Source organism: Hirundo rustica, chromosome 4, assembly GCF_015227805.2.
Source record: "Hirundo rustica isolate bHirRus1 chromosome 4, bHirRus1.pri.v3, whole genome shotgun sequence".
NCBI classification, from domain to species: Eukaryota; Metazoa; Chordata; class Aves; order Passeriformes; family Hirundinidae; genus Hirundo; species Hirundo rustica.
This window is the reverse complement of record NC_053453.1, coordinates 63,743,558-63,765,415: the sequence shown is the minus strand read 5'-3', so window position 1 is coordinate 63,765,415 and position 21,858 is coordinate 63,743,558. Positions and strand designations below refer to the sequence as shown.

At 42.5% G+C, this 21,858-nt stretch overlaps 1 protein-coding gene across 2 annotated transcripts in view; it reads left to right on the top strand.

Annotated features, from left to right (window-relative positions):
* Positions 1 to 21,858, top strand: part of BORCS5 (BLOC-1 related complex subunit 5) — a 64,286-nt gene that overhangs the window by 35,902 nt on the left and 6,526 nt on the right. For both annotated transcript variants that reach the window (XM_040061272.2, XM_040061273.2), the window contains exon 3: positions 6,709 to 6,866. In XM_040061272.2, the coding sequence (XP_039917206.1) occupies positions 6,709 to 6,866 (158 nt within the window). The remainder of the gene's footprint in view (positions 1 to 6,708; positions 6,867 to 21,858) is intronic.

The following is a 21,858-nucleotide window of genomic DNA, read 5'->3' as shown; positions in this document are numbered from 1 at the left end:
GGGTGAATAGTAGTGATTTTATTTTTGTTTCATTTTTCAGTTTTCATGATTGACTTTTACTAATTGCCTTTTTCTTAAGGATGGCCTGAGTTTTCAAATGTAAGTGTATAAACGTTGATGTTTCCTGACTTGAGTGTTATTAAAAATGCACAAACAAACAAAACCTTTCTCAACCAATTAAAAAAACCCAAAACAACCTTCAGAAAAGTCATTTTAACTGTTCAGGCTTTGCTGAAAAATTTAGTCTTCTCTTAGTTTTCAAGAATGAGAGAGGAAATACACAATTAGAATTCAAAAGCATTTAGTCATTAAGAGTCCTGTAAATCTGATTACCGTATCTGTATGCAAGTATTTTGATACCTTTTGTTCTGCTCCACATAGGTCTGCAATTCTTTGTGTTCAGTAGGTCTGAAGTGCTTCTGCATGGAGAAGAAATGAAAATGAGCTCTCTGTTTCAGCTAATAAAAAGTTGTTGCCTCCAAACATGAGCAAGCAGCAACAGTCAGAAAACAAGAATCGGTCTTTAGGGATGTAATTTCAGCTGTTTCTTGTGTGGATTTTTTTTTTTTTGGTACTTAGGAATCTTGAAGGTACTGGCAAAACAATCTTCCCATGCAAATAGCAACAAGGAAGACAATGATAATAGTTAATATGTGGCCACTCAGGCCAGACTTTATTTAAGGGGCTGACCAGACTGGGTAGATTCTACCTAAGGGCTTTAGAAATGCTTGATAAGGAAACTTGTGGGGTTGACAGCTTTTAAATACCCTTGGAACTCAAAAAAATTCCTGGAGACTTGAAAAACACTAGTTCTTTTTGAGCTGAAACGGATGTTGCCTTAACTATACTACATTATTATTATATACTAAAGTAACTGTAATCTACTCAAATTCATGTGGAATAGAAGAGCTGAAAATTTTTACTGTCTTGGATTAATTTTATGAAGAGGAGTATCATTTAAAAATGATATTTTCCCAAGAGAAGTGGGGAATGCTGAAATAAGTTTCAGGCAGTACAGGTGGGTTTGAAGAATGGGAGAAGGAAAAGCAGTGTAGTTAAAGCAGTGTGAAGGGACCTGTAGGCAAAAAGATAACCCACACTCCAAGAACAAACAAAAAAAAACCCCACCCCCAAACCCAGGCAAAAAGAAACTGGTGTGAGGAGAGCAAAAGATTAGAAACTATAGTGGATTAAATAGGAAGTCATCAGAAAACCAGAAGACAAATTCCCTTCAAAATGGGTTTCTACTTGTATGTGCTTAATAAAAGCTTTAAAGGTTATCTGGAAGCTTGCTGGAGAGTCTTTGGGATTGTCTTCAGAGAAGACTTTCCAAAAAGCACCATTCTTGACAAGGAGTAATGAGAAGTGTTCACAGAAGAGGTTTTAGGAAAAATGGTTACATCCATAGTTATAAACCTCCAAAAACTGTTACCAGCATCAGGAATGCCTCTGTGGAGCTGACAAGCCATTGCTAACCATGGTGTGGAATCTGATGCTTTATTTAACCTTGGTCTTGGGGGGAGAGGTGATGACATGTGGGACACACTGTAATGCACGTTCTTAAAAAGGGTGTCGGTGATTAGCAGGTCCCGCAAAGGGGTAGCGGTTTAAAAGCAGCAGCATTTTTAGAGGAGTGACCCTGCAGAATTGACTTGGCTTTTAAGGAAGGTAGTAAGGCCGCAGGTTGGGGGCATTTGAAGGTATTCCAGAGGTAATCCAAGAAATTAAGTCACCTGTGGGGGAGGAGACTGATCAGTGTGATTTTTGAGCTTGGAAAGATGTTGGAATGCTTAGACTTCTGTTGTGTCACAGCACAAGTAGAGTGTAAAGTATGTGAGAAGGGTTTTTTTCATGTTGTGTAGATAAGCATCATACTTACTGTCAGGATATTGTGTAGATCAAGGTGTACCTTTCAAAAAGGATTAGTGAAATTCAAGTATCCACAGCTTCACTGAGAACAGTTTTTTTCTGCCTGAAATTTTTATGAATAACTTAGGAGGCATGAAATTTTTTTTCCTAAATGTCCACTGCTGTCAGATGTTGGAAGCAGTATTCTGGGCAAGGTAGACTTCTGGTCTGATTTAAGAAGGTGTAACTTCTGAAGTCCTCTCTTATATTCCACAGGAAGGTTGGTTAGCTGATGACAGCAACTCTTTCTGGCATTAAAATTAGTACCAAGACCCCACCAATCATATGCTTTGCTGTCTGTAATAATAAATTAACAACCTACTGGTTTTCTTTTTGTAATGCCTGCTGTTAATGGTTGAAAAAGGGATTGACAAGTGGAAGTACAGAAGTCGGAAAGAAAAATTAACGCTTTTCAGGTTGGAAAGCACTCAAGGTGTTGCTGGGATTGCCCACCAAAGCAGCAGAACATAACTATGGTGGGGTACTGTGTTCTGTGTGTGTAGAATCAGTATTGCGTGAAAAGCTTTCTTTCAAGAGCTTCACTTCTAGTCATAAAAATGCTTTTGAAACTTCTAAACAGCTTTCTTCTGCTCAGTAGGATATGATTTGTTGGATGTGTATGTTGACCTGGAACCAACGAGGAGATGACTAAGTAGGAGGAAAATGGTTTTAACATGCCTCTGCTTTGCCAAGGAATATGGAAACAATAACAGATTTGTCAAGTCTGTGGGTCAGCTAGCCTTGTAGTGATATATGATATTTCTCTGAGCACGACATACTTGGTGTACTGAGCTGGTTTTTTTCTGAAGCGCCATTGTGCTTTAGAAATGTGACTCTCTCTTTGTCCCAGCTGCTGTTTGTCACCTCCTGGTCTTGCTGTTTACTGACCAGATGTGTCTGAGTAGGTGGGACATTTGACATCTCGTCGTCGTGGCAGGCACAGAGGTAGTCTGTGGTCTTCCTTGTTTCATGGTGTAATTGGACAGCCAGGACCGTGCAATGTTTGGCACTTGCAGCCCCTTCTGGTGCATGCACTGGAGCTGTGCAGGAGGCGGCCTCCCGTTCTCCTGTTCCCGTTTTCCCCAGCCACCACACCCCCCGTGCAGCCCACCCTTGTCGTGCTGGGGTGTGTTGTATCACTCATGTGCCAAGCAGCCTCTTCCCAAGGCTCCAGACGGTGCACAGAGGATTCCTGGTGTGCCTCCTTCTTTGGAAGAGAACCAGAAGCTTGAAAAATGAGTATTCAGTTTAATAAGAAATGAAAGCTCTCGATGCTGTTTTCTTTTCATTTAAAAGGAGAACTGCGCTCTTGGGGGGCTGGGGAGTAATAATCCCACAGAAGAAATCACAGGAACACTGTTTCCTCAGTGCAGAAGGGATAGTACCCCAGTGGTTGGTTGCTCTGAGATGTGCTGGTGGCCGGGTTCAAGTTCTGGATGTTTCAGGAGCGAGCCTGAACCACTCAGTGACCTCTCTCTCTCCCCTTTTTGGCGCTTGTAAGAGTGACCTAATAAATATGTTATTGCAACAGATGTGATCTCATATCCTCTTACAAACCACATGTAGACCAGTCACTGAGGGATGGCCCTGTTCAGTGGAGAGGTTAGAATGTGGGATGAGGCTTTAAGAAGGAAGCAATGATTTTCAAAAGGATAGTTTTTTACTAATACATTATATTAATATAAATAAGATTTGCTAAAAAATAAAATGCAGTGAATTACTTAAATCATAGAATGGTTTTGGTTGGAAGGGACCTTTGAAGATCACCACCCTGTCATGGGCAGAGACATCTTTCACTCACTTTACTAGATGAGATTGCTCAAAGCTCCATCCAGCCTTGCCTTGAACACTTTCAGGGGTGGGACATCCAACTTCCCGCCACCCTCATTGTAAACGTGTCTTCCTTATGTCCAATTTAAATTTCTTCTGGTTTAAAACTATTGTTCCTTGTCTGGTCACCTAAAAGCCCCATGTAAAAGTCTGTCTTTTTCATAAGCCCTTTAAACATTAAAAGGCTATGATAAGGTCTCCCTGAAGATTTCTGTTTTTCAGGCTGAACAACCCCAGCTCTCTGTCTTTCCTCACAGGAGAGGTGTTCCAGCCTTCTGACCATTTTTGTGTCCTTCCTGTGGCCTCACTCCAGCACAGCCATGTCTGTCTTGTGCTGGGATCCCAGGGCTGGGTGCATTGCTCCGGGTGGGGTCTCACCTGAGCGGGGCAGAGGGGAATGCTGGTAAGAAATGTTAATATTTATAGCACGGTTAGTAAGTGGTTACAGTGAGCAGCAAAAAATGGTGGATTGACTTTCTGACAATGGGAGTTCCTGCCAGGATGCATGGCCTTTTTGGGCTGTTGTTTACTGTACTTTTTCCTTTCTTGCAAGTCGAAAATAAGCTAAATTGTTCTCTGGCATTGTCAGCATTACCCCAGAGGTCCTTGGAGAAGCTGATTCCTTTGGTTTCTCCCTACTGCATCATCCAGAATAATAATAATACCATAGTCCATCTTTAAGCAGCATATGATGTTTGTTTTTTTCCCTAGTCCAAACATTTGTACTGGATTGTATTTCCCCCTTTGCCTTCTTATGAAGGAATTCCAGATGAAGAGGGAATGTCTCCCTTCACACGAGCTTGTGTTTTTCTGGATGGGAAATGAGAGGCTTAGGTTTATTAATTTTTCTGTTAGCATTATGTAACCTGCTGTAAGTACATGAGTTTAAGTAGCATGTTCTTTATTAGCTCATTTTACAGTCCTTGGCCTGTTCCACTTCAAAATTTTCATAAGCAGCATAAGTTGGCCAAAGTACATACTTCTTGTTAATTAAATCTCTTAAACAGTGTCTAATTTTCTTTTTCCTCTTGCAGTTGGTGAGAGATTAGTAATAAAAGAAAATTAGTTGGCTGATAGCATCATGTATTTGATCAGTGCAGAGACAGGATAAGTGCCTCAGGTGTGCGGTGAACTCTTCATTCCTATGTGAGCATTCAGCATATTAAAAGTTGACAACATTATTTGAACATTCATCCTGACAAGATAATATTGTAAAAGATCACAGTTCATGATCTGAGGAAGCACTAGAATGTGAAACATAAACAATTTTTTAAAAGTCTTATTTCCTTCAGTGCATTTGTTCCCGTCACAATTCTGTACTTGACCTGAAAGTAGATTTGAAAGATCTGCAACTGATACTGATGAATCTAAGATTTTCTTTGAGATTATTCCCTCCAAAACATAAAATATAATTTGGCTGTTGGTAATAGAGGGTTTTGAGACTAAAGGTTTGTTTCCTCCTCTGACCCCTTTACTGAGGCAGCACAATTGTAGTGTACAAATCAGTAAAACAAAATTACCTTTTTTTAAAATCTCTTATGATGAGGTTTTGTGTGGAGAGAAGTTGAGAGCATCCTGGGAGAATAAGATGTTGAGTGTTGATGAAATGTAAACCTGCTTCTTGTTCATATTTGATGAAGTTACTGTCCTAGTTTTATTTTCATTTTGGTCTGCAGATGTTTTCAAAAAGGTTTAACTTGCTTATATTCATAAGATACTTCTGACTTGCTTCTTCGTTTCTATTTTGTTCTTGTGCTTTAACAAGAACTCGATGTCACCAGTTGTAGCTTCCAATAGGCATGGGGGGTATTCAGAATAGTTTTCCATTTTCAACTGGGGTGCATTCTTAGAAGAGCTTTTCCAATCCAAATAACTGGCATTTATTACTTTTTAATTGCTTAGTGTGATACTTGCTTACATTTGCTGTTTTAATGTCTTTTCCTGTCTGTAAAATGAGAGTCCCAGAGGGCACATGCGTGCAGTCACTGAATTCAGTTTACATAGCTTGATGGATGTTTTGGGAAAAGCACATTGTGTGTATGTGCAGTTTGTCACAGATGGTGTCCCAACAAGAAAAAAGTTGTGCTAATGCTGAAGGAAATGAAATGAAAGTAAGCAAATGAAATAGCAAAAAAAGGATGGCCTGAGAGCTTAGCATCATTTTTTCCAGCTGCTGTGGGGAAGGCCATCAGTGTGGCATACACATGCTTGAGCTCAGCAGACATTCTCAAGTTGCACTATGTAGGCAACAAACAATGGGCAGGAGAAATTTCTCTGGGCAGTTTTGCTGCTCTGAATATTACCAGTGTCCCACTTTTCAGTCCAGTGTCTTTTTTGGTGAGCTTTTTGTGAAACCCGCTCATGAAAGTAGGTAGGGATCTTAATTCCATATTAAAGGAACAAAAAAAGAGGTATATTGCTAGTCTTTGAGAATGTAAAGAAAAGCTTTAGAAGGTAAGAGAGATCTGAAGCTTTAAAGAAGGCAAAATGCAGACATTTCACCCCTAATAATTTAACTTAAAGTAGGTCACTTGTTTACTCAGGTTTATTTTGGGGGACCGGCGAATTTTTAGAGCTCTGGTCTCGGCAGTGTGAGTCTGGTGAAAATAGCATGACTCCAGTGCCTTCTGGGCATGCAGATTTCAACTCCTTCCTCTTCTGGCGTACGTAAATTAGGAGAGGGCTGGTTCTTCACAGTTTAGGATTGCTTGCGGAGGAGAAAAACCAGGACTTGCTGAAAACCGAGATGCTTGTTATGGACCTGCCTTTAGAGTCAGTTTAGGCTTTGTCAGGGAGGGCCAAGCTCTGTGGCCAACTGTTCTACGCACCGCTGTAAATTCAAAACATCCTCAAATGATCCTGAACTAGCTTTTCATCGCCCCTCATAAATCTTGTCCGCTGGGTTTGTTCTGCTGTCCCTTGGATCGCTTGAACAGCCGAATTAACCGCGGCCCTTCCTTTGCTTTGCAGGACTCCTCAGCGGGCAGACGTCCCCAAGCACCGCCAAGCTGGAGAAGCTGGACCCGCAGCAGGTGCTGCAGCTGTGCCTGCGCTACCAGGACCACCTGCACCAGTGTGCCGAGGCCGTGGCCTTCGACCAGAACGCGCTGGTGAAGCGCATCAAGGAGGTGCGGGCCGGGGAAGGGCCGGGGCCGCGCCCCGGGGCGCCGAGGGCCACCCGCAGCCCTCAGAGCGGAGTCTGCAGGGCAGAGCGGCCCTGCGGCTGCGCCCAGCGAGCCGAGTGCCCGCGCTGCGGGTCCTGCCAGCTCCTGTGCCTCCTGGCCGTGCCGGAGGAGGCCTGGCCCTGAAGGGGCAGCAGCTGCTCCTCTGGAGTGGCACGAGCTGCAAAGATTAGCCGAGTTTCTAAGGTAGCATTCCTTATTTAGGTCTGTGTAGCGCACATTTTATTATGCCTTATGGTTAGGCTCTGATTTAGGGAAGGAAACAGTTACCTTAATATCTTCTGTGGCTGGAGAAGGTAGCACTTCAGTGGATTTGTAGAGCTAGATTTGTTTTCAAAGCCCGTAACATGCCTTCTCATTTCTGACCTCTATGGCCAAAAGGTCTCCTGTGCTGCTGCTTTTACCCCTAACCACTGATCCATTTAAAAACTGAATGATACTGTTTGGAATTGAATTAATTCCTGGGATGAGCGTCCTGCAACGGGATTGTCTTTCACTTGTGTGACTACTGATGTCGGAAGCAGTAGAATGGCTGCCAGATCTTTTTGGTTTTTTTAATCAAGACAGGCTGGCATGACAGGGAAATGTTGCTTGAGTTGTTTTCTCAGATATTCCCAGATGTGTAGAAGAGCTGGTGAATTCTGCATATGTCAAAATTCCTTGAGACCAAATACCTTTTCGGTGTCAAAAAAAACGTTTTTGCGCATGTGGTTAATTTTTATTCACGCAGTATAAGCGCTGACCTTGATTTGTTGTTGCTCTATTGGCTTAGAGCTAAGAAAATCCCACATGACAAAGTGGGTAATAAATTTGATTCATGGGCTGTTTTGAGAAGCTGCTGTCATCGTGAAGTTCTAAGTCCAAAATAATGTGGGAAGCATTAAAAAGACCTTTTTGCTTTGGTGTATCAAGATCTGAGGCCAGCTATTACACAAGATGTAAAGATATTTGCAGATGTTGGTGACTCAGATCACACAGGCTCAGAAATGGGATTTAATTGCCAGCCTAATGACAGTGCACTGCATTAATCCAAGCAGATTGTAATTCTTTTGGCTGTTAAAGTGTGAGAGGGACTAGTGACATGATTTAAAGTCATGGTGGACACCACCAGCACAATCTTCATGACTTGGCTTTGCCTTCTATAGGGCAAGTGGCAGAGTCCCTTTCAAATTAGCTACGGTGGTTTTCTCCCTGTTCATAAGACTTGTGATTATCTTTCATCTAAAATAAATTAAATTATGAGACTGATATTCTCACTAGCTTCTTCATAACAGCATCCTCTGACAAAGTGATGGAGAAATAGGGAATTCTGTAAGTCAGGGTACTGACAAATCAACTGTGGTTTGGGTTTTTTTGGTCACAACTTCTAAGTAACTTCAGATGCTTTCAGTCCCTCTGCCAGATCTGGTGGGTTTTTACTGTTCATTTTCCTAATAATTTTTAAATGTTTTTCTTGCTTTGGCTGTTCTGCATGTGTGTTCTGGAGGATCTGGGTGGGACCCACTTGGCTTAAATCATTCTTTCCGAATTGTTTGGGCTCTCCTTGATGCACTAAATCGAACCACTGCTGACAGTTGTTGACAACACAGGGTGCAGCTGAACCAGAGCAGGGGATGTCTCTCCTTACAAGTGCAGACAAAGGAAATCGCCTTTGGCTTCACCGATTTGTCAGCAATGATTTAGTTTTGCCATGTACACAAAGCTTTTGACCCTTAGTAAAGCGTAAAAATGAAAGAGAAAATCAAGTGTATTGTGAAAAGTAGGATGTGTGCACAAGCTGGGACAGTAAATTCTTTAATCCTCATTTTGGTAGCCAGTATTTCCCTTTCCCTTTCTTTAACACTGTAAGCACTGAAGTGTTTTTCTTCTGATAATACACTTGTCAAGTGATTATGTTTTGAACTTTCTACAACATGTTGGTGACTGTGTTTTGAACTTTCTACAACATGTCGGTGAGCTTCAGTCTCTGATTTCCTACCATTTGTCTGAGGTATGTTCACTTCTCAGACTCTAACTGTACTAATAGTACTGCTGTATAATATGCTCACACTGCCTGCAGCCAGGATTTTTTTTTTAGTCTTTCCTTGACAAAATGTCCTAGAGCAAATATCTTTTGTTCATTGTCTGTGTCACCAGGAAAGAAGTTTCCTGGATTCTGTCAAAACTCAGAAGTACTGCTGTAAATTAATTGGTCCTCAATAACCCAGAATTGGCTGTGGTCGTTTGCAAATCAGCACACAGTCTGAATTACAGTGGTTCTGAATAGGAAGGAGAACGAGCTGAAGGAAAAAAAAACCCTGCTTCATGACAGTGGTGACTGCAGGACTGAGCAGACCCATCTGTGGTTCCGTGCCTTCAGGGAGCAGTACAGTCTGGCTTTGCTCTCCAGCCTATTTCCCAGTGTAGCCAGGGTTTCTTTGCAGTGTTGGCTAGATCCATATCTACTCCTAAATGTGCAGCTTCCAGGTGGCTCTGACTGTTCTCTCCTGAGCAGAAATACATTTATCCAAGAGATTCTTTGAAGGGGAAAGAATTGAAGACGTGACGGAAGGCGGTTGACTCAGGTGCCTTTTTTCAGCAGTTGTTCCTACCACAATGAGTTTTGCTTTTGGGAAGGAGTGATTTACTTCTGACAAGAGGTTTTGTCTTCACTGTCAAGAAAAGAAAGGAGGATGTGCTTGCATCTTTTTAGGGAAGATCCTATAGATTTGCATTGTAATTCATTTGAAGCTACTTTACATGAAGTCCTTACCAGTGGAGGATATTGGGTGCCAGGGAGAGAATTTCAAGCGTTGTGTGATAGGGGATGGTGAATACCAAGGAATGGGAAACAAGGAGAATAGGTAAAAGCTGGGGAACAGAGCTAAATTTCAAAAAAGGCCCATGATTTTGTGTGCCTTCAAAACAGTCTAGTTTCAGTGACTTCAAAAAGGATTATTGTGTGCACAAGGTACTAAGCTTCTCAAAATCACATCTTACAAAATATCTGAAGGTAAGCATCCAAAAATTACTAGTCACACGTGACTAGGCCTGTCTTGAGGCCTGTCTTCTTTCTATGAAAACAAAAGGCAAACTGAAAGCCCTCTGAGCACCTTTCAAAGAAGCTTTGAGTCAAAAGATCCTCGGTATTTCATATTAGACTTCCAGCATTGTCAGCGGGGTTGTGCTTTTGAAACATCCCATGTATCCTTAAAGGCAAATGTAGTTCTTAGATACACTGTGCTTAAAATGTATTTAGAAATGGATTGCTGGGAGGGCTCTGATGCTTTGCCTTGAAAATAAATGTTAATGCAGTGTTACTTATAGCTTTTATTACCATAGGAATCTCAGACTGCCAATAAATTTGTAAAAAGCAGTTTTTACAATACAAGATGAAATTTTAAATGTCTCAGTCTAAGCTGGCACGCATCTTTGGGGGAAACACCCCACATATTCAAATATAATAATATTATTTTATATTCCAGATAGTTAAATAAATTTTGTCCAGGCAGGCATTAATATCAGTAATTGGTTTTCCATGCAGCAAATTGCAGTGTATGGCTTGTTTCATACCTATAAATTCTTCTATGGGAATAGCTCATTAATTTGAGCAAATACTCCAGAATAGCATGTATATGGATTTGACTTCTTTTTTTTTTTTTTTTTTTTTTTTTACTTTACTGGCTTGCTGCAAAAAAGTAAATGCAATTGGCTTCTCTAGTATTGAGTTATCCAGAAATACATTCCTTAATATTTGCCAAATAAATAACTTTTGCAGCCCCACAAACACCGTCTCCCAATTCAGCTTTTTAAAATTATGAGCAGAAGTTCAATCATTATTTCCTACAAGCAGCAAGTCTAATGCATTTGACAAGAAAATCACTTCTATATGCAAGCATGTTGTAGCTCATCTCATGCATTTAAGACACATAAATTGTGATTCAGCCATTCATGTCACTGCATGTGCCCAACAATCTGGGGATTTAGGGATTTCAGTTTATCATTTTGTGGATGCTGTGTGGCTTTTTGACCTTTATTTGCAATGACGTTGTTTCTGTGACGTCAAGCGGGTTTTTATCGGAGACACCCCATCATCCTGTGGCAAAACCTGCTGGGGAATGTGGTGTACAGGAGTCATGGACATGGTTTTGTTCACCCTGAGGGAAGGATGGCCTTGCTGTGGGCGTGGCCATGGCTTTAAACCCCTCTCCATAGGGGTGGGAGGGTTGACTCTGGTCAGAAGAGCTTGTAGCACTCTGATGTTCCCTGCTGGAAATTCAAGGGCAAGGTCCCTTAAGGTGGTGATGAAGGGAAAAGCTGTCCTAAGTGCAGGAACCTGTTCCATCAGCAGGAATGAATGAGATCTGGGCCAGAAGCTTTGGCAGGACATTGTCTGGTTGGGGACTATGTCAGCCACAGCTGCAGTGAGACTCAAGGTGCACATCTGCTGTAAGCACAGAGCTTCTACTGTGTGAACACCACAGGCACTTCTCCTGACTCCATCCCTGCATGGGCAGAAAGATCTGAAGGGCCTGGGATTCATCCCCTGCCCCAGTCACAGCTGAGCAGTGTCCCTTCAGGGAATGGACTCAAATGAAGAAGTTGTTTCAGAGAGGTGTTTTTTGCCTGGTTTTTGGTTTGCTTTGTTTCAGGACTCAGCTGAGTGAGGTGTTTATTGCCTTTCCTGTTATGGTTTTGCTGTAGGTGGTTTCAGACCTGAGTTTCCAAGACTGTTTGTGAAATCTGTTTTCAGCAGACTTGCCCTGAGAGTGATGCACCTTCTGACTAAACTGAATTAGGCCAGCAAAAGATGAATGGCCTTACTAAGTCCAAAATGCATCTTCAGCTTCAGGCCTTTGCTTTAAGGCCCATATGGACTAGCCCATGAAGTTACCTTTCAGCCCATTAAAGGGGAGAAGAAACCTGTTAAAAGAAGCCTGGCAAAAGTGAAAATGGAGATGTATTTAATTTTTTTAACACAACATATAAAGGTGTTCTAGATGAGGCCATGTTACCTTGCAAGCAAAATTGAGCCCTTTGGTTCACGGTCTTAAATTACCAGTGCCCCAAGTCCAGGGAAAGAATTCCTTATCCTATAATATTTCTGAAAAGGGGAAGAACCTCGGTTGAAATGCCACTTGTATTTTCAAAGGATTTAATGGTGCATTGCTCTTTAGAAAAAAACTGGGGAATGTTGTGTTCTGTAAGAAATCGATACCTTAAATTTAGTCTTTGGCATCTTGGAATTTTTTGGATGAGGAGCGTGGCAATCTATCCAGCTCTTTATTTCTCCTCTCATCAGCAAAGAAGTGTTGTTTTTAAAGACTGGAATCTCAACAGGCACCATAATGCAGAAATAAATGCACAGGATTACTAAGCTGGAAACATGTTATTCTTCATGTCCTTTAGTTGATCTTGCTCATTTTACTCTGGTCTGCTGTGCAAGTAGCTTGAATACCTAAGTGGTGGGGTGGTGTCAGCACCAGCCAGCACCAAAATGTGAAAATGCCCTTGAAAAGACTTCACAATTGTTATTTAAATATGGAGAATGAATGTCTAGCAGTGTATGCCTGAGGCAGATGGCCACTGCTCCATTGTACATGAACTTTATGGAGGGATCTAGCGGTTATAAAGGAAGAGGAAAGATTGTTTGCACTGGTGACAGCCTGAAATCTGTTTTGCTGACATGCGCTTCTTTGTCTGGTGTCCCTTGCTCCTAGAATAAATGTGTGTAATCAGTTCCAGCATGTTCCCTTCTCTTGTGCTTTATGGCCGTTTGAGAAAAGATCTAAACTGGAATCTTTCCCTCAACTGAATCTCCAAGTGAGAAAATTAGGCTTGAACGAGCATGTAGCAGTCAGAAAGGTTTGTATTATTATAGAGCTTAGGTACTTAAGAAGCTGTCACTGAAGATCCCAAGTCTAGCATGCAAAGCCTTTTAGTAGTACTTTCATCGGGATTAGTGCATGGAGCTTATGATCATCAGGTACCAGAAGGAATATAATGGAGTTCCCTCTCACAGCTTGCTTAAACTAGGAAACTGGATTTCTTATTCTAGCCTTGTTTTCCCAGGTGGATAAACCCTCCAACAACCCCCTGCCCCAAAGCTGTAGAACTTCAAATAGGAATAAGAAGTGCTAGATTTCATTACAGAGCTAGCAGATTTGATGGTGCACTTGGGCATGAAAGGGATTTGAGATAGGAAGAAAGCAAGTATCAATCTGGAGTGTATCACAGTTCGTACTTCCAGGAGAAATGGGAGTATGCTGAAAAGCTGAAGGATGTCATCTGACACACTGTGTGCAGCTCTCAGAATGCTCAAGGAAGGAGACTTCCTAACACAAGAAAAGGGCTGTAAGGATGTGTGAGGAGTGGAGAACCTTGGGGAGGAAATTGGAAAAGCTTTTCTTGTTTGGCTTAGTCAAATGGAGACAGAAAATGATATGATTTCTCTTTCTAAATCAGTTTGGCATTAATGTTGATTGAAAATGGCCTTCTCCCTCCCTGAAGGATTGTGGTGATATAGGAAAAGTCAATTTACAAGCTTTCATTCTTAACTATTACCTTCTGTTTCAGTGTTGAATTGAAATTTTCAAGGTGTTAACTCTGCCCTTCAGTGAGAATTGGGGTGGGGTGTGGAGGTGTCAGGAATTTTGGGTAGAAGCTTTTCAGCAGTTTAATCTTCGTTTTAGACAGGTTAGCCAGCCTTACTTGCCAATATTTGAAGTTGCAGTGATGACTTTAAGATGGTAGTTGATAGACTTGAGGGAGCAGGGTAGACCTTGTGTTGGCAGCCCCATAATTAGCACTGTGGTTATAATCATATGTCATCTGCAGAGATGACTTCATGTTGAAAGCAGTACAAAGCCTTAGTGCAAGTAATCTGCCTATCTCACTTTTTATGAAGGGTAGGGTTTCCTAAATGTTTCTGTGCTACTGGAGCATGATTGCCTCTGCATGAGAATATTTATTAGCCATTGTTGCAACACTGCTCTGAGGTATGAAACATACGATTTACTATTCATTAATTCATATGGGCATTGCTCCTGACTGGATGTGTGATCTACCTCTAGAAGCCTGGATAAAATGCTGAACTGTAGTATAGTAGAATTCCTCACAATCACGTGTATGAATTGTGCCAAAACTGTAGTGAACTGGATGAAAAATGAGACTTTTTAACTTTACTTTAACTGGTATAACAAGTGATGCATTTGAAGAGTGGCTGCTGGGACTTGCTGCAAATTGTCTGAAAGACAAAATCCGCAATCAGATGAGTTCCAGCTGAAAAAGAGGCTGAGGTAGCAGTTGTAAAAGAAATCAACACAACAGCAGTATATGGTAAAGAATTTATAAGAGTTTTTAAGGTCAGAGAGGATTCTTGGGTCATAGCTTTTCTTTTTTACTTCGTCCAGATCATAGAATTTAATTCTTCCTTGTGCCTGACCTAAAACTACACAGAAACTGAAGTACTTACTTTTCAATTATAAGATCTTTTAGCAGATTGTAGTAAAAATTTTCAAATGCCTGCTTGCAGTTGATCAATGTATTCTAGAGATTCATTAGTAGACATAAGAAAGACAAAAGAAATGCTCAGCTTTCTGTCAATCTTGAGGTCACTGCAGTTGTTACAATAAAAATGAATGCTCAGAGTGGATCAGATCTGGCACTACTGCCAGCCTTTGTTGTGAACCACTGATCTCTGATGGGTTGTACTCTTGTTACTGTATTTTGAACAATAGTCTATAGCCTCAGAAGAGCTTGGTCTGTAAATGATCGACAGTGCTCAAGATTTCCTTGAGGCTTTCCTGAAGGCAAAGATTTACTGTCCACATCTTGTAACCTGCAGAAAATTGCAGGGATGTCTGAGCTTCAGCACTGTGGAAGTATGGTGGAGTCAGCCTTGAAAGTCTGTGTTCTGGGAATGAAGGAATAGATCTTCCCCTTAACATCAACGGGGTGTACTTGGCTCATTCCATGTGCTTTTCAAACATGGAAGGATATTTCACGAGTTTTTCAGATTATCAGTGACTGACTTTGTTAGAACTGACATGCCTCTGAGTTCCCCTGGAAGTTGATTTGGACTTATATATGAGAAAGGCGGCTGGCGTGAAAAGAGCGAAAGCTTCATCTGTGCTCTCAGGTGTCCAGAAATCCCCAAATCCTGACTGCTGGGCTCAAGTCATGCTAATCTAAGACTTCTTTATGTATCCAAGGCATGTGCAGAGCACATGGAGGGAGGTCTGATCCACCCAGATGTGTTGGACTGGCAGTGTGAGGGTGTCAGGGTGTGTGAACCCAGCTTTGTCTGCAGTTCCCCAGAGAAAAAAGGAGTCTTAGATAATCCTTTTAGCATTTCACATCCAGTAGGAAATAGTTAAAACCCAGCTCCTTTGCATTCTGTGAGAACAGATTTTAGAGCATTTTCTGCTTAAATATAATTTTCTTATAGTGTGTCTAACTGTGACTAAACACAGCAATATCATTCCCTTCTGAAAGCCTTCTGTAGGACATGTGGAAAAGAAGACCTACAGCTATCAGGTCCCATCTGTGAAGCTGAGAATAAATAGCAGATGGCTTGCAAATCAATGATGCTGACTGTTTTCACTTTGAAATGAGAATGGTGCGTTTTCTGAGAAACATCTCATTAATGATAGTGGTCATCTCTTTTCAAATCAAATCTTGCTTGTGATGGGAAAAACAACTTGCTTAAAGCTAGTCATTCTGACATGTCAAAAGTACATAACTGAAATTTATGATAAAATAACCCCCTGAGGGTAAATAACATTTGTAATTGCTGTTGTCCTGTAACATTCAAGCTCTGGCCTGGGTATAGGAGTGTTGTGGGCAAGTAATGTGTCAGCAGCGTAAGATGAGGGAAAGTGAAGATTGAAGGTTGTGTTTTCTAGCAGAATTATTAGGTAGCCTGAAATGAGAATTGTGCAAGTTACCATTTAGGCAATAGATCTGTAACAGATACATATTTTTTTTCTTTTCCAAGAACAGCTAATTGAAGACAGATCAGGAATGTGTTATTAATTACTGTGGAATTGTATTCCACAAAAGAGAAGTTTTGTGAGAACACTGCACACACAGGTGCAATACTCTTGTTTGGGGTAGGGTATTTGCATTTATTTTTCTTAAACTTGGTTATTTAGAATAGGTAGGGAAGCATTTCTAATGCTCAGCATGTAACTTAACATTTTTTAGCCATGATAAATTTTAGAGGTGACATCTTAGATGGATGTAGATTGTTCTACAAAAGCAGCAAATGAAAGCTCTAAAAAGTCATTCGTATTAATCAAAGACAATGAGCTAGAAATTACTGTGACCTTTTCTTGGTGACAATTTAGAAAACTTACTGGTGAAATTGGATCTTTTTGGGTTTTTTCCTTTCTGCTTTTTCAGGAATCTTGTGCATTTAAGTCTGATACAGCCATAGCAAACGCTGAGCCGGAACCCCAGGATCATGTGCACGGTGCTTTTCACCAGGTGATCCTGCTGGTTTGTGATTGTCAGGTTGGTAGCCAGGCCAGCTCATGGGCCAGAAGACCAAACCACTGAAGAAGAGAGAGGCTGGGAAAAATCAGTTTTCTCTGAGGACTTAGGAGCAGAGCTAAGCTTGTGATTTTTCAGCTCCTTTGAAGGAGGATGGTGTGACTCTGCTTTGCAGTGCCCTGAGTTTCACTTGCTTTTGTGAAGAGATTAGCTGTTTTGAAAGACAAAGATGATGGGTATCAGTGGTGTTGAGGGAAACATAAGACAGACCAGTAGAACGGCACTGTGATAGGAGATGTGACCAAACTGGAGAGCTGGCTGCCAGGTTTTGCTGCCCATCTTCGGGAAGTGGAGCCCTGCCTTTTTGAAACACTTGGAAGTCTGTGGGTACTTTAGGTCTGGGCAAGAGGTAGGTGCTGTTTCAGTCATAGCTTTGGGACTCTTTTTTTAGCACCAGTCAGTGATAGCAGCCATAACTTAATCTTCGGGGCCTGCCAGTTGGCAGAGGGATGCTGGTGGCTCTCAGGCAGGGAGGGCTCCAGCATGGAGCAGGGAGGGAGGTGTGGGCTGAGGAGGCAACACTGTGGGAGTGACAAACACATCCTGTCCAGTAACACCATAGGCAGGGAAAGACGCTGACATAAAGGTGGGAAAGCTTATTTCAAGAAAAAACCTTAGTCTTTGGAATTCTGAATGCTTTTGTGTGTCCCAAGGCCTCCCAGAATAAATAAATCTTGATCCTACAGGTGCAGCAGCTTATGTTGATACATGTTATCAACATGAACTAGAGACTAAGCATGGGTTTAATTTAGATCTTTAGGAGTAAGAGCCTTGATGTACCTATTATTATTGCTATAAATCAGTTCCAGAGCCAGTTAAAATGGTTGCTGTTTGTTCTCTAACTTGACTGTGTTCTGTGCAATGCTTAGACGGAATAACCCTTAGCAATTGTTTATAGCAACGACAGATCACAGAGGGAACAAAAGGAATATTTTGGCAGTGGATTTGATCTTAGATGTGATAAGGAAAATCTAAACACAAACTATAGTTGTTTACCTGGCAGTGGGCAGAGGAAGGGTACAGCTCCATGAGAGCTGTACTCGTGGCTGAAGCGGAAGAGAAGGGGGTGGGATCCGTGGCTGGGCACCTCTGTTCTGTACCCTGGCACAGAAGCTGCCCAGTCAGTTTATCACTTACCAGTGTGTGCTGTGTGGGAGAAACAGAGGATGTTCCCAGCATCAGGAAGTCATCGCGATCTATTGTGCTGACTTTGCGTGACACTATCAAAGAGAAAGGGGAAGAGAAAAAAAAAAGCCATTCATTGAGCACATTTGTTTTCAGGCAGTACAGAAAGAGGAGCTGTCTTCAGTTGTAAGTGTGTTGATTGAAAAGTATTTTCACACCAGCACATCGTGACTAATATTCCATGCAGTCATGTTCCCGCCTGCCACTTTCTGATGTGGTTTGTGAGCAGCTGCAGGAAGATGTTCATTTCACCCCAGTCAAGCACCTGACAATGCAAAGGAAAGGCTGCTCGGGCTCGGAGTGCTATTCTAGCAAAAGACCTTTCTGGAATAAGGACTGCACCTTAAGAGCTGTGTGTTTTGGAGGGGCTGGGAGCTGAGAGGAAATTGTTGGGACAGGAGACAGGACAAATGCGTGTCTGGCTGAGCTCTTGAAGGCCGTTACTAAATGTGGGGGGAAACAGAAACATCTTCTTGCCTTATTGGCATTTTAGGAGGGACTGGAGAAGCTGGGAATGTCCGAACATCCTCTTAGGAGATGTATTTGGTTTGTTATGAATGTCAGCAGTGCCTCTCTAGAAATTTGATTCCAAGTTTAATGACCTTCCAATTGCATTTGCATGTTCTGCAACCAGGGAAAATGTGCCTAGCTGCAGTTCTCAGTCTCTCAGTCATTGAACTAACGAGATGTGACCTCTGTTTCTGAGAGCTTAGGACACTCACGTGCCCATGGCAGGGGTACTATAAAACCATGCCAGGTAAGAAGTGTGTGTATATATATATATGTGTATGTGTGTTGTGTATATGTGTATATATATGGGCACTGGTTTGTTTTCAGTGTGGTCTCTGGAAAAGAATTGGGCATTGGCCAGTGCTGACCTCAGTCTTTTTATGGGCTAAATTAATGTCTTTATTCTGCTTGGCAGTGTGGGCCAAGAAGAATTTTTAAATGAATGCAAGAATTTATGGTGTGCAAGATGTCTGACAGTATCCTCAGTTGTTTTTGTGTTTCATCAGTGTGGTGTTACAAATGGGCCTGTGTAATGCAGAGGAGACTCGGGGCTGACAATGTGAATGGTGTAGTAGGAGGGGCTGCCCTTTTAAGTGAGGAAACATCCATCTTGAAGTATTGTTGGAAGTGATTATTAATCTGTTTTCATTTGATGAAAGAAAAACCCAGTAGATGTCATTTCATGTTTAAATGTGAAGCTGAGGCATAAATTAGTGTCCTGCTGATGATAATGCACAGAGCAGGCATGAGCTTTGAAAAAGAAACAGACACAAATTCTGAATGTCACTGGCTGTACAAAAAGAGTGTGTCATGTTGGAGGGTGAGTTTTAGGCTTGTCCATTTTTATGATTCTATGCTTCTGAAAGAAAAACTGAAGAAACTCCTCCATCCTTTTTGATGTAGGGAGGGGAGAAAGATCCTGTCTTCTACTCTGGGCATGTCCAGCCTCAGGTTTGCTGCTTTGACAGGAGGAATGATTTTTGGAAAGAAATAACATATGCATTAGGAGCTCAAATGCCTTCATCAAGAACCCATCTTTTTTTCTTAACTCCAGATGGGGCAGAACCTCTTGCTTTGATGAAAATTAGGACTTTGACATCACATGCTGAGCTCTGCCCTCTGCTTTGTTCTGTTGTTTCTTAAGAGGCTTCGAGTCCAGTCTTCTAACTCTCCAGAAACCTTTCTGTACCACTAAGCTGGGGATGTTTGTAGTTTGGATGTTGGAAGGATGGATTGGTGATGGTGAGGTTGTCAGGCTGGTGGCAATGCTGCTTCATATCTGATCGATTCAGGGCAATGGGGAGTTGTCTGCAGCTCTGGTGGCCTGGTGTTGTAGGAAGCTTGAAGCAACCAGAGCAGAAACAATGGATCAATTAAAAACTCTCAGATGGTTGTAGGACAGTGAAGAACTACTGGCTCTGGGCTGTCTTGCTGGGCTTCCCAGAGAGCTTCACAGTCTGGGATGGGCAAGAAGGCTGAGACTTGAATGTTTTCCAGATGGGAATGTGGCAGGGCTTTGTGTCAGGGGCATGGGAGCCGATGGAAACTGTTCAGAGAAGGCAAATCCACTCATCGACCCTCGAGGGTGTCTTGGACTGCCTTGGCTGTAGGTGAGGGACCAGACTCTACCTCAGCTCCCCTTTTCCAGATGCTTTTTATTGCTACTGTATGATGTATGAAATTGAATAGATAGGGATGAGGTGGATTCCTGTGCGTGTTCCCTGCTCATTATAGATTCCTGCAGGCCAGTGTTAAGTCTCTGTGGTGGGTAAATGGGGCTGACCCTCAGAATCTGAAGGCCCCATCCAAGTGCCAGAGGAATGGGACTGCTTGCCAGGAGAGTTGAAATCACAAGGTCTGGCACTGGAGGAGCTCGCGTGGAGGGGGAGGAGGCAGGAAGGATGTAAGTGTGTACTTAGGCCTGCTTTAAGGAAAGCTGAGAGAGACATTGGCATTTATCTACAGGAATTAACATATAGTTGCCTTTTTTTTTTTTTAATAGTTAAAAAGACCACGCTCAGACTGGGTAAAAATTGAGCTTTCCTCACAATTGCTCCACTTCAGTTCTCCCTGTCGTGTCTCGGGCTGTGCAGCTGCTGTGGCCTCCCTCAGCAGGCAAACTTGGATGGTAGGTATAAGGAAACCATAGGATACACTCACTTCCACCCTTTCTCTTTCTTGTGAGGCAGCTTTTTTTATGGCTGTTGTGAATGTGTCCAAAGGTAACAAAGTGCTTGGAGGCCACTCTGCATTTCTTCTTCCTACTGCCGGTCAGTATCAGCTTCTCCCCACATTCCCCCCTCAGTAAGTGAATGTTACTCATTCTTACCCAAGGAGCCTAAAAGTCAGCAGATGGAAATTATTGGAATGGAGAGAAATGGGGGCCTCGGGTGTTTTTTGCTTGAAAGCCTGGTAGGTTCCAGCTTTGCTTCTTGTACAGTGCTGTGAGGCCATGTGGAGAACCTGCCAGTGGAGAACTCCAAAACCAGAGGAGGTTTCTGCTGGGTCCCCGCGCTGCTGCATTCAATGAGGCGTGCTGGCTTTTGGCAGGTTTCCCACTGGCTGCCCCTCCAGGCCACCGTCTCTCATTAGGTAGGATATTTTTAGGCACTGGATTGAACTTGATGGTTGGTGGTGGTCTGCTTTTTACACACTTCTCTTTACAGAGCTAGTGCCAAGCTACTAAATTATTAAGCTGGGGTTTTAATAGAAACCCCTGTGTAGGCTTAAATTGTTTCCACTCTATTTGGAGTTTCCTCCTCTGCTGGTTTTTATTTTGTCCCGTGCATGAAGGCATGGAGGAGGGAGTTCACAGGAAAGTGCAGAGGCAAAGAGGAAGAATTCAGCCTGAGAGCAGTAGAAAGTGCAGTTGAAATAAAAGGTCAGTTCTTAGTGTGTGCAGCTCTGATGGAGGCGATGAGGGGAAAAATGCCCCCTTAATCCCCGTGACAGTTCAGCAGAAACTCGTGTGCTTGTTTTCAATGCCGTTTGTAACTTAGGTTTATCAAGAAAGTATTTTCTTGCCCAACTATTTTTGACTTGACCTCTTCCCCAGGGCTCGAAAGGGACATTTGTCAGCACATACAGCTACAGCAGTTTATCCCCAGTGTCAAACCCTGCTGCCACCAGTGGGATGGCAGAGTTCCCTCTGCTGGGCCCTCCGTCCTCAGCGGGGCCTTCCAGTGTTGTTCCATTTCCACCCCATCCTCCCTTGCTGCAGGCTCTCCTGTACAGACCCACAGCACAGGACACGGGGTCAGGATTGCACCTGTTCAGTGCTGTGTAAGTCAGGTCAGTCAGCACCTTGTGTTTTCTTGGCACTGCACTGATAAATGTGTGTTGTCCCTGTCACGGGATGGGCTGACTCTGCCACACAGTTCAGGAGAGGGATGTTGTTTGAACCTGTCCTTCTTGGTAGACCAGGAGTTCTCAGCATCGATTCCCTGAGGCTGCTTCATTGTGAGCAGTGCCCTCTTTCTTCTGGGAGCAGTTAGATGGGAAAGGTTTGGGAAAACGGTGGTAAGAGGTGGCAATGGGCTAAAACGTCTCAGTGTGTGTCTTCTCCTGCCCTTCACTCTGGCCACTGTGGGCTTGTGCTGAGTCCCAAGCTAGGGCACTGCTTTCCACAAAGACATCCCAGTTGGAAGAGCCAGTGCACTGGACTCACTGGGGTTGTTAAATACTGCTACAGTGAGCCAAAGCAACTGAG